The 13,905-nt window shown below is 40.7% G+C and overlaps 1 protein-coding gene across 1 annotated transcript in view; it reads right to left on the bottom strand.

The window, feature by feature from the left end:
• The window catches only part of thsd7ab (thrombospondin, type I, domain containing 7Ab), a gene marked incomplete at both ends in the record, with an annotated part of 147,092 nt that overhangs the window by 86,137 nt on the left and 47,050 nt on the right, over positions 1-13,905 (bottom strand). Inside the window, 2 exons of the mRNA XM_080040068.1 lie at positions 746-994; positions 8,802-9,639. Of these exons, the coding sequence (XP_079896194.1) occupies positions 746-994; positions 8,802-9,639 (1,087 nt within the window). The remainder of the gene's footprint in view (positions 1-745; positions 995-8,801; positions 9,640-13,905) is intronic.

The following is a 13,905-nucleotide window of genomic DNA, read 5'->3' as shown; positions in this document are numbered from 1 at the left end:
CACACACACACACACACACACACACACACCAACACACACACACACACACACACACACACACACACACACACACACACACACACACACACACACACACACACACACACACACACACACACACACACAAAACACATGGACACCCAGAACAACAAATTAGCTTGGTTAAATGAAATAAAGGGGAATCAACAGAAAGCATGTCCAGCCTAAACCATGCAGGATACCAACCATTTTAAATGTTACTTTATTTTTTCCTGTGCTTTATTGGAAGACGCTGTTGTAACCAGGGAGGACACTATTATCACAAACTAACAAGCAGTTGTATCCCTGTGCAACATAAGTGCCTGTGGAGTGCTTTAAGGTAAAGTCAGCGATTATGTACAATGTGTGTTGTCAAAACCACTTTTTGTCACAATCAGTGAACATCTTCTCACCATCTGCTGAGAAAAAAGTGTTTATTCACAGTTTAGACTTAGTAAACTGATATGAAAACGAAGGGTGTATATGTAAAAAAGGGGGCCACCGTAACGTGCCCGTTTACAGAGCCTAGGATGTTTTCACACACAATATTTTTTTCAGCACATACGCAGCACTGACAGGTAGCATATCATGAGCAGATATTCACTGATTTTGACAAAAAGTGATTTTGACAACAAGCATTCTCCAGAATTGCTGACTCCACCTTTAAGTCAAAAAAAGCCCCAGGTAGCTTCTGAATCCCTTCCCCCCATCATCAGTAGGAACTCACGTGGCGCATGGTGGTGCACCTTCCCCCGGAGGTTCACACTGCTCTGCCTCCTCCAGCGTGGGACAGTCCCCCCCCTGGCCCACAGGGAACTGCAGCACCTGTCTGGTCCGGTTGCGGGTTCCTCTGGGAGACTCTAAGTCCAGGCAGGTTTTAGAGCACAGGGCCCATTCTGACCACTCTGTCAGCTGGCAGTCTTTAGGGAGGACGCAGGATTGGACGGTGAGAGGCAGCTCCCGCAGTGTGCACAGGCTGGGGACGGATACAGAGGGGGTATGGTTATGAGATTTCACAATTTACATGTACAAAAACAAAATCATTTCTCTGCTTAGAACCCAAATATGACAACAAGAAAGAGAACATTCTTGTAAATTAGATCTTGAAGAATCACCCCAACAAATATTAAGGCTGCTACTGTATCCCCCTGGAAAATAACTTGTTTTTAAAATTGCAGCTTTCGTGGGCTACAGTTTATACAAACACAAAAGCACTATACCCTTTACAAAATGAAGCAAAGGCTGGGATGTCGTAAATGCCTTGGACTGGGAAACTGTCATGATTTGAGACTGCCTCAAATAGGCTGCACTTAAACTTACATTACATTCAGGGGAAAAGAGGATTAGCTTCAAACTCGTGTTAATTAGTAACTGCTTGTATTGGTAGGCAGATTATATTAGCTTGTACTGTATGTGGATAAAGCCAGCTTCTTCAAGTCTTTATGCAAAGCTATAGCTAATGGGTGTAGTGTGTTCAACATTCAAGACCGTTCATTTTTGTTTCAGTGATATAGTTCATTCTCTGCAGCATCTACAATGTATCGACAGTTAGCAATACGCCTTACAACTCTCCAAAGCTGAATCATTTTATCCGATGGTTATTCCCTTGCATGAACTGGTCACAGAGTGTAGGTCTATTTATGGTAAACAGAGTCATGCAGTGTGCAATTTAGGGACGCCTCATTACGTTGACATTAAATATTGCCGTTTTAATGTCAATGTGGCATCATGCCTTAAAGCCATTCACCGTTTCACGGCATTTGAACAAAAGCAACGGATATTTGGACACTTAAAGTGATTTCAGTTTTAGACCCTCTGTCCTTGACTGTTGATGCCACAATTTGTCATTAGAGCTACTCTCATTAGCACACATGATCAGTTTCACATTAGGACAAAGAGTGGTTGTGGGGTGTGGAAGGGCGTGTGGATCCAGGATTTTTAAGCATTAAAACAACCAAAAACAAGCTCTGATCAATCGATCTCACACATCTTTTGATCATCTCAACAGGATTGAGATGTAGTGGATATTGCTTTTTTTCCACCGGGTGCCCTTACAGAATCATTAGAAATGTGTTCTAACTAAAACCCGACTGCTTTCTGGTATACTCAGTCTGGGATGTCTTCTTGTACCCTTGAGGCGTTGCAGCTGACGAGCTATTAGCGCTAATTACAGCTCTGCTTCATTTAGAAAGCTCTCATTTATTGACGTTGCATACACCGCACTCCACCTCAAGCAGCTTCATTTTGAAATGTGTTTTTTTTCTTCTTCTTCTTTCTCCTGTGGCTTTGCGGATTTTTAAAAACACCTCTGTAGTCTTTGAAGTGGTCCTGAAGTGACACCGTGAAAAATCCAATTTTTGTTTTTTCTGTCAGACGTGCCTGGTGTGCAGGTTCATTTTGCATAGGGAGTTAGACAATGAGGAATTTAAGCGGTAAGTGATGTGACGCACTGGGGGTGATGGCTCTATTTTCCTGTCTCGGTTGGAGCTTCTTGTGTTTTAAAAAAGCCCCTAATGCAGCCAATGACCCATTTTCACTGCTACTGGATCCTTTGAGTCTTCAGCCGTTTGTTGTGTGCATGTGTGTGTGTGTGCGTGCGTGCGTGCGTGCGTGCGTGCGTGCGTGCGTGCGTGCGTGTGTGCCCGAACATTTCAAAGTTGCAAGAATGAGAAGAAGTCATTATTTCTTCATTTCAGTCATTCAGACAGAATGAGGACACATTCATTGTCTATTTAAATAAGTTAGATGATGTCAGAAAAAAAATGCTCATTTCAAAAGCCTGTAGGTTTTACACAGTAACCTGCAAAGAAATCTCAGAGGGCTTTCAGACCAACCCAAAGCAGTCGGATAGGTTCCGTATTTCAACACATATGCTCATTCATTGAGCCGCATCCCATCAAAAAAAAGTGCTGCTTTAATTGTATTAAAAACATAATTATACGTGGGTCGTGTGATTGAAGAAGGCTTTTACAACTATATAGACAGAGAGGAGAATGTATGCCGAAAAAAGATGATATCAAAGAAGTAATAACATTAACCCTCTCCATTAAAGGTGCAGTCAGCCATTCTGGAGAACGCTTGTTGTCCATATCATTTTTTATCAGAATCTGTGAATATTTCCCCATGATCCACTACCTGTAACATTGGTTTATCACACAGCCTAGGATCTGTAAACTGGTATGTACAAAAAGTGCCCCGAATTGCTGACTCCACCTTTTAAATGCAATGCTGTCATGCGATACACACCCTCAGTGGCACAGCAACATTTTCAAAAGCTGATGACGCAAACATTATATATTGGACACGAGCAGACGACTGAGTTAATAAGCAGTGGCCTGTTTGGGATGAGTCGGGGACTACGGAGAAAAAAGGAAAAGCCCAAAGACAGATGTTCATCAAACGAAATTGGAAATGAAGGGAGCAAGACGTTCCGAGAGCGTCTGGCTATGATACGGCTGGGTTACCACTGCACTGGGAAGTTTGTTCCACTTCTGCGAAAGTGTCAAAAACAACTATGAATATTGCAGAACAGTAAATAAACAAGTCAAGGATTAATATTTATGCTCCTAAGGGCATGTGAGTTGTTTTCACGCTTCCTTTGAAATATTTGATACCAGTCACTGCACCAACAAAGCATTAATTAATAGATTTGGTACATAATTGATGAAAATCTTATAAAGGACAGTGGCATGTGACAGATTTGCAGGTTGCTATGCTGGTATTGTCACAATTTCTCCCTGGCGATTAGAAACCTTGATATAAGACCTACATATTTCTAAGGTTTGTAGAAACAGATATGGCATTTTAAGTTACTGACGATCAAGGAAGAGAAAAGGAAAATATATTTCCACCAGAAATGCTTTTTAAAAGAATGGCTGATAACATTCCAGTCTGTGTAAACATCAAAGGTTGTTTGTGTACCAATCATAGATGTTGTGACAGGAACCAATACTGACTTATTACATGTGAAAATCAACAAAAATGAACTAGACAACGGTCCGTAAAGTGAACAACAGCTACAGATTTGTAAGCTTGTTGTAAACACTTAATTTTAAAATTGTACCAGACGGAATAAATATAAATTGTGGTATTGAGGGTGTTACTGTAAACTTTCTTTCTTTGAGAATACAATATCCAGCCAACCAGTCACTACATGACTCAAATGGTCTTTTGTAAAATTTAAATACATGTTTTAAAAGGAACACTCATGGGGGAAGACCTTAAAGAAACAAATATATCCTACATCCTAATTAAGGGAGTTAAATAGTCATGCTAGACAATATACATCATTTCCAAGGGGACTTGGGAATCCATGAGGAAGAATTTAACAGCTAAGTTATAACAATAGCAGTTTATCTTTTAACTAACACAAACACATGGATCACATGCATGCTTTTTTAGTAATGCTTGTTTTCACAGGCTCTCTCTTAAGCCGCTCTATATCCCATTCAAGTCACTGCTACCCACAATCTGATAAACGCTGGAACAGCATGTTACGTCTCCTGGTGTGACCGTATGTGTTGAAACAGCTTTAATCAGTTGGGGAAAACCTTCTAGTTTCAGCATCATTTTAAACTCACCTCAAAGCTTCCATTAGAACAGTGAGCAGAAAACAAAATAACTGTGCGTCTATATGTGATGATCTTGTTGTTACAAGGGGAATACATAGGATGTGTCCGGGGGGATGGATGCATGTAAATGTTTTCAAAATCCAGGTAGTATCAAACCTTAGGGAAGGTGGATTCAAAACCAAAATATCGCTATTTGGTTGCATTAACACTTGGCTAGATAGATAGATGGATGGATGGATGGATGGATGGATATGGATGGATGGATGGATGGATATGGATGGATGGATGGATGGATGGATGGATGTATGGATGGATGGATGGATGGATGGATATGGATGGATGGATGGATGGATGGATGGATGGATGGATGGATGGATGGATGGATGGATGGATGGATATGGATGGATGGATGGATGGATATGGATGGATGGATGGATGGATAGATGGATGGATGGATGGATACTCCCGAAGGAAATTCTGATACAAGATAACTATCCAATCCTTCATAGATAACATGTAAATGCATAAAGTTATAGGAGAGATAAAACAATTCAACTAAAGTCAGTGAACATATATTTTTTCTGACCGATTTTGTAAGAGAGGTTAATTTCTTTAAGGGTTATATATGTTGACGGTGCCTTCCTATCCGATTTGGTCTTCTTAGCAGCTGGTATTAGCCTGATTTCCTGGGACTCCGGGAGTAAATATTTGAAGTGCTTTTAAGGAGATACTTCTGAGAAATAAGTGGGATTCGAGAGCTATTTGATCTATATCTTATTTCCAGTCAGAGTGTGTGATTGTGTTGCTCTCAGCAGTAATAACGTCAGGGCCAGAGGTTTGATGCCACCTGGGTCTGCCAACATTCTAAATGGAAGCACTCATATCGTATAGTTACAGGGTGTATATTGGACATTTCTGAGACAATATCGGACTTATTTCATGTCTCATGCATCTTTCAAGACAATATTTTTACCTATACATTTGCAGCTTTACCTTAAAAACACTCTTACATAACAATAATATTTATTTTCACTAACCCATAGCAATGTCAACCATGCAAATACAGTAGATGGGTTCTCGGAACTTTTAACTCAACACCTGGGTACTGATACTATCTGCAAGGCATGATAACTTCAACTTTAGCTGTTACCTTAACCTTAAAAAGCAGAAGAACAAAGCTCCCCATTTCTGTTTATTTGATAAGAATTACTGTTGCAGTTTGACTTCACAGCTAGCGAGCCATTTTGAGTGACACTTGATTTGTTCACGTTTCTGAGAATGTATCATTGCACATCCTTTGAAGAAGAAAAAAACACAGCATGAAACCCAGAAAATTGTCTTATTTTGGAAAGTGGCACAAAAACCTGTGGCTAAGATTGATCTCATGTCACACAAAAATGAGTTGCTTTTCCACTTCCATTTTTTGGATTTTGACATCAAATAAACTAGGGAAGTTGTGCTTCATTGCGCTGACAGCGTGGCACATCTTGTTTGGCTGTAAGAACACACCGAATGAAGGATCAGAACATCTAAAACGCCAAAAGTAAAAGGAAATGTGAGCAATTCATTATAGCTAAAGTTATAAAGTTGTATCATTGAGCCAGAATTGTGATGGATCTTTCAATGTAGCCCTAGCAAGAATATTGCAGGGGCATATAATGGTGCTGATGATAAAACAGCATATTTACTGAGTGTCTCATTTGAAATGTTGTAATGGGTTAAGGCTGATCCCATAGTGCATTCCAAGAGACTAAAGTCTAACGCATGTCTACATAAGTTTCTCTGGAGAGTCAACCATCCCAGACCCCTGTGGAGGTCATAAACTAATTTAAGATGGGATAGTCCATTCTAAGAGGTTGGTTAATCCAACCAGACCTTTGGGGCAGGATGAAACTCTGTTTGAAGCCACTGTAAGTTGAAACCAGGCACCCTGATGTGTTTACCTTAACACATCTCTGTGACAAAGCTTCAAAGCTTTCTTTTCCTAAGGAAGGAAGAGCATTCGGACTGTTTGAATACAGGATGCAATACTCTCATCTTTGCCATTCGCCTTCGGCTTCCAGCCGTGATAGAAGGTACGAAATGCTTAGACCTGAGGCCTAGGAATAAGCATCTCCAAGTCCCAGTCTTTATACTCGCTGGATGAGTTCATGGACTGCTTGAAACATCTTCTTCTGTTTTCCCGGATTCGAGAGAGTTTCCTACAGAAAACCGCTTCACCAGAGCTGAAGCACACCTCAACCTCTCCTTAAAACAGAACTACAACTCACGCGCAAAGCGTGAGCAAAGACGCAGGATCCCTTCATCAAGACGCCTGCACTGCCCGTTCCACGGACCGGAGCCAGCCAGCGGACCCGCCGAGAAGTGAAGCCGTCTATCACTTATCATCTGGGCCGTTACTAGGCCGGCCACCAGACGCAGCGCCAGCAGAGAGCAAGGCCCGATGCAGAGGGAGTTCTCCGCTTCCTCCTCTCCTCCTTGCCTACGCTGCCCATCGGACCGCAGACAGCCCGCTCTTCTAAGAAGGGCCGCTAACCCCCTGCTTTCCATCCCTTGACATGGTGATGGCTGCTGCCCTTATCAGCTGAGTTGTTTCCACAACACAAGACGCGCACCATCCGAGCACAAGGCCCGGCAAGCGGCCTTTTTCTCCTCCTATCTTCTCCAGCTGCCTTCAACCAATCATCGCTGGACCAAGCGATTCACGTGAGGCTATTGTCTGGGCTAAGATAGTTATTTTATTTACTTCAAGTTTATTTTATGTTGTTCATTAACTTGAAGTAAACGTAAGAGCTGACAAGCTCATTATTTCCTGATTTAAAGTAATTCTGACTCACTTGTGTTTTACATAAGTGTTTTTCGCTCACAGTTTTTTTCTCCCGTTAACCGGGAATGCATTGATGTGTTTTTGTTGCTGTCACTCTTAAAGCCAGTGAGTTCTTTCCTCTTTATCAATTCAACTCAGTATACGCAAATGCGCATTTGCGGCCACTGTGTGATTGGAGGAAACAGTTCACTACGCGCTGGAGCTGCGGCTACTGTCTTTTGTTTTCTCTCCTTCTCATTTCTAACTACGCACATCACACACACACACTGACACTCGTGATTTTCCCCTCAAGTATTCTTAATGAATACATGAGTGTTGAGTTCCTGTCATTTTAAAGTTAAGATCGCGTGAAGACAAAACCAAAGTCTCCCCGCATCATCCTTTATAATTCTTATGTGTTTGATTGAAGCAGTAGGTTACATACATGCTTTGCATGCTAGTTCCCCTACTGATTAAAGGTAGAATATTCAACTTTCAGAAGTTGTCCACCACATTGCTCTCAGCAATTGATCTATCCCCGGCGTAAAAGCCACCTCAAACTCTCACGTGACGTCAAAGTCTTGCGTCCTCCATCTAAATTCTAAAGTGATGTTCCTCTGTCACACACACACACACACACACACACACACACACACACACACACACACACACACACACACACACACACACACACACACACACACACACACACAGATAGAAATACATGGGTTTTATAATCTAAACTGTTCTTATTATTGCTTGTGCTATGTCTGCTTTCTTAAGTTAGATTAGTTCATGGTTATTGACATTGATATTATGTGTATCGTTTTAATCAACTTGCCTAAGTGAATAAAACCTTACATTTTGATTTTAAGAAGCAGTGTCTGTGATATTTGTGTCTTGTATTTCACTAATTGCTGGTAAATAAGGTGTAATGCTCGAATATTCACTCCTTCATTATCTTAAATGTACATTGTAACCAACTTTGACATTTTCAAGGTAAATCCCTTTAACATTACGAGACTGTATTTGATTCAAAGTTCCCTTTTTCAAAGGGTGGTGCTCCGTAGGTATTAATAAGTAATTTGATTAGCTAGACTAATTAAATTGATCATCAATTAACAATTTTCTTAATATTATAATTTCCTTGAAATTAATAATATTCTTGACTTTGACCAAATCTACCCCTTATGAATTCCCAACAATACACATTATTATAACACAGAGTGGACAATTTGGTTTGGACTATCACCTATGCTGCAGCCATAAAAAAGACAGACAATCACCCAAACAATCACAATTACCAAAATACACACAGAGATGAAAATGAAAGAACAGCACAATAACACAGCTAGAATCACCACACAAAACATTACAAAAAAATTAAATAAAATGTTGCCACTCACTTGCGTCCCACAGAGCTGCCATTCCTATGAACGCAGGTCACATCCCTGGTCTGGTAGCCCACCTGGATGTCCCAGAACGGACTCTCCTGCCTGTTGAGTCGATTCCTGGTCCGTTTCTTCTGGATAAGCTCCCTGGTTTCTGGATCTTTGACCCCTCCTCTCTCCCTCAGCCCCTGGCCTTTGCCTTTCCTGCGCTTCGCTTGGCGCGACGTCCGGGCCGGCTGTGGGAGGGCGCAGGGGTTCCACGGTCCAATCCTGAGACTGTACATACCTTCTGGACCTGTACAAGACCCCAGTTTACAAGACTGGAACTCTGTTAGGTTGGCGCAAGCAGCACCCCCAAAAAGTGGGGGTACTAGCACACTTCTGACCCTGTTTTTGAGACCTGTCCCACAGGTTTTGGAGCAGGACGTCCAAGGCGAATACTCCGACACTACACAATCCTGGGGGCAAGGGATCATACATGCTTGCTCCAGCCGCGATTTGGGCTCAAAATATTCACAGATGGCATCCTCTGCCGGAGACTCGTCCGACCTGAGAACACAGCCCACTTCCCGGGTCTGAATGCCCTCTTCCCCTCCGCTGCATGTGAATGAACGTTGGGACCCAAAAGTCCGCGCCGACACCGGCACGCACACGTTCCACGCGCCAAGCTTCCAGTCGTAAAGGTCCTTGTGCCAGTCGCACACACGGAAACAGTTCCTCTGGTTGGAGGGGCGCTGGCCCTGGTCGCAGTTGGTGTGGAGCGTGGTCCAGCCCTCCACATGGGCGCACCACACCGCCCGGCTCTGGCTGCCACCCGGCCCGCAGTCGCTGCCCATGCATCTCCCCCATGGACCTGAGGAGACAAATGAACAAGCTAGAATTACAATATGAAACAAATGCTGTCGTACAACGGCGTAGGATTCAACATTGGGAGGGGGCACATAAACTTGGAGGTCTGAAGACTTTGAGTTAGCCTACATTACACATGATAGTCCTGCCACTAAGGACTATTTTTCTATCGATTGACAGATCGCCAGTTTTTTCGATTCATCAATGTATCCAAACAATTACATTTTCCCCAAGAAAATCTAAGTAACATTTCATTTTTGAAGACATTTTATTATGAAAGATGCTTAACAAACACATTGTAAACCCAGGTGAGTCACTGCATCTCACTTTTTAGAATAACACATCTTTAAGAACTGTTTTTGAAAGATAAGATTGTAAAATTACTTTTTATTTAAGTCAAAAGTGCAACTTCAAAATATTTTCAGGTTCCTATTAGAAACTTATAGAGAAGTATAGAAAAAGAAACCCTCTGCATATCAAACAGGGCAGCTTTATAGCTCCTGTTAGGCTTGCCCATGTTCCAATTGGTGAACAGATTCTTTATCAGCGATTGCGGACCCATCTGAATCTGTAACAATGATCCTCCCTCACTGTACCACAACATCTCCAAACTTAATTTCTCATAGAATTCACTGTAGCCAAGAAAACTATTTTACTCAACTGGCAAGACGGATCAAAACTCTCAACAAACCATTGGTTCAATCTATTAACTGATCATGCATATCTGAAAAAGCTCACATCATCAATAAAAGACAAAGTAATGGACTTCAATCAAACTACAGTGGGCTACATCCAGAGCTGATTCCTCTTCACACACCCCCAGCAAGACAGTACAAATATAAACACAATACACGACGATGATAAAACAACAAAATATGGCTCCTTTCTTCTCTTTTCCCCATTTCCTTTTATGTGTATGAATTATTAATATTGTTTGTATTATTAGTATTGTTGCGAATACTTTTATTTTTTAAATGCATCTGTTTTGTTCCTTTGTTTTGTAAATACTTTATGTGTTAACTCACTATGATAAAGAAAAGTCAGATGTAAACAAGACTGGTGTACAATGATAAACCTCCTGAATAAAATGCTACTTTTCACACAACAAAACATAATGAAGATATTGCACATAACACTACAAAGTTGAACAGGCAGCAAATTAATTGGAAGTGCATACTGTGTAGAATCATCCTGTAGTTATATTAGTAACAATGAATATCAAAAAATGCCATTTGAAAACTCTTGTGTGCCTTTTAAAGTAGAACCCCCTACTATCCAAGCACCAATTAGTGAAACACTTCAAACCTTTTAATGCTAAAGAAAGATGAAAAGCATATAATCTATTTTCAAGGATTACACAGTAAATACAGACTCTTCTATTGTCGGCCTTGATGTAAAATGGGTTGAAAAGCTAACCCACAGCATCTGATATGTGAGTGCAAAAAAATAATTATATTCAATAAATCCATATAATCTTTCACCTTGTTTTTCACTAGACTTGGGTCGGACACAACAATTTTTACTTCACCTTACAAACTGTGTGAGTGCTACAGGGGTGGGAATGATTAGGAAAAGCAAATGTAGCGTGCAACAGCAGAGCTTATAGGTGATCAAAGGAGAGTGTCTGAAAGCCAATTTACGGAGGCCATGAGTAATCTGTCGCATTTATCAAACTCTATTGGCAACCAGCAAGAGTTGCCACAACAACCATCAATAAAATGTATTTGTCTGAACACAAGCGTCTGGCAAAGCCTCCCCTTATCCTTTCTTACTAATTGCAGTGAAGTTCCGGCAGACAGTCCAATTAAAGGACACAATATGAGCATTGAGCAATACTTATTTTTTGGGGGTAATGTGGTGATATTTTATCTTGTTTTTATCTTGAACCAAAACAACTTTTTAGGCGGGACACTGCATGTGAATAGGATACATTTTTTATGAACTGTTTAGTTGATGTGTACGTGCTAAAGATGCTTTTTTGGTCAAGAGTATCATACAAACTAATTTTGAGGTAATGGCCGTTAAAGATGGTGGAGAAACATACAGACACAAACAGACAAGGTTTAGTCAAATAAACACCTGCATTGTCTCCCCTTTACTCAGGGCATCTGCATTCTCACAGTCTCCTCCAAAACCTATTGATAAGACAAGGGCGACAAAATCAAACTAATTGGATAGCTTCACTTCTCACCTCACACCAACCTCATAAGTATCTCATTCTATAAGCATGCAACCACTGATTGGCCCCTCAGTGGGCTATGGACTCTCTGCATGAGGGCTGATCCACATCCATAGAGGGTTAAAAAATCAACGCATGGCAGAAAATCAGGAGCCCATTTTCCCAGCAATGATTGCCTCTGATGAGACTGCTTGTTGCTTTGTCTGCAGATACAGCTGACAGGAGCTATCTTCACTCAAAATGACGCTGTTCACAGGATATTCTAAATGTTTGGTTTACTCGGCAGTGTATCAACTACAACGCTCCATCAATGTCTAGCTCAAGATCACATCATACTACTGTATCTATTAAGCTTTTAGAATACCAGAGAGTACATTCAGTATTCCCCAGACCAAATCCTCCCGGGAGTTTGTCTGAGTCTATACAAATCTATGCAATGTTGTATTTTCAATCCCATAATAGAAAAAAAAAGGCGACTTGGAAGTTTTGCCTTCACAATGGCAGCGGATTATGACATTGAATGTTATCTCGGGAGCTGATATTGCATTTTATTTCAGGCAATGGGGAGAAAATGCTCACACAAAGTATAAAATGCAGCAGGATAAGACAGATTCTAGGGTACTCCTAAATAAAACACCTCCGTTCCAATCTCCATCCCTGATAAAAGTTATCTCCTCCAAGACAATTCTCTGACACAGGTCTCATAATCAATCTATTATACTGTAGCGCAGTAGAGTGCAGGATAAAAAAATAAAAATTCAACACAGCTTGGCCTGGTCTAGGTCACACAGTAAGAATCTGGTGTGTGCATCGTTTTCTGTTTCTAATATTTTATATGACATGTGTTGTGATGTCAGATCTTTACAAATGTTTGCATGTTCCGGCACACTGTTTACACACAAAAACCTTCCTCTCCAAATGTACTTCAAATCAGCGTGTAGCCCCAATAGCCTACAGCTAACTTTTAAATATTGCATGCGGTCTGACAGCACCATTTCACATCCTGAAAGCATACCGTGTTTCACCTCCATTTTTTAACGTGCTAAGCAGGAACTATTTCTGGGGATATCAATTACTGTCATTCTACTGTACACCATGTGTACAATTATTTTCACATGGAAATCCGAAGTGTTAAGACTGTTATCAAACTTGTTGTCAATGAAGGATGACTTACTTGATTTTGAGTTCTGTCATCCTCACAATTAGGCCAGAGTATAAATGTGTTATGTGTATGCATATGGTCTCATTTAAAATCTGAATCTTTAAGACAAATTAAAAAATAAACTATAAATCCAAATTTACATCTTGGGGAAACTAGACATGTGCTTGTGTTCCTGCAGAAGCTTGTGTCCGTTTGTTATCATAAAGGATGGTGAATGAACTGATAACCAAGAGACTTAACATTCTTGTCAGATGTCATGTAAAACTGCTGAAAAGTTAGAATCAATGCTGTGCATAACGCAAACAATTACTATGCTAGCAAACAGTAGGCTACACAGCTAAGGAAGCCGAGAGTGGCCATGTTCGTAAGTAGAAAGAAAAATAGTGCGCTATCTCGGGATAACAAAGCTCGTAAACCACTCATTACTTTCATTTAACTTTTATTTATCCTCGAGAGACCAATTGAGGGGTGACCCTCATTTTCAATGACGTCGAGTTCAAACAAATTCAAAGGAAAAACAACAATACATTAACAATATTCAACGCAAATACATCAAATACACAACAACAGGTGAAGAGAAAAACAATTGAAACATTTACACAGTGGTGAAATTAAGTGGTAGCAATTAAAATTAAATGGGTGAGAGTACAATATAGCCTAATTAAAACAGTTACAGGTAGAGTTTGGCAGATTTAAAATAGTTTGTTTAAATTGGTTAAAGGATATGAAGTTATTTAGTTTAATTTGTTGCTGTAAGTTGTTCCAGGAGTCAGGGGCACTGAAGCTAAAAGCTGTCTTTCCTAGCTCAGACCGGGCTTGTGGGACATAAAGCATATGCATGTCAGTGGAGCGGGTCTGATAAAGCCCATCTGAGATTTGCAGCAATTCAGTTAAATAACGAGGAAGCTTCCCGGTCAAGGCTTTGTAAA

The sequence above is a fragment of the Ammodytes marinus genome (assembly GCF_949987685.1).
Source record: "Ammodytes marinus genome assembly, chromosome: 13".
NCBI classification, from domain to species: Eukaryota; Metazoa; Chordata; class Actinopteri; order Uranoscopiformes; family Ammodytidae; genus Ammodytes; species Ammodytes marinus.
The sequence above is the reverse complement of the archived record's forward strand: the minus strand, read 5'-3'. Positions and strand labels throughout refer to the sequence as shown.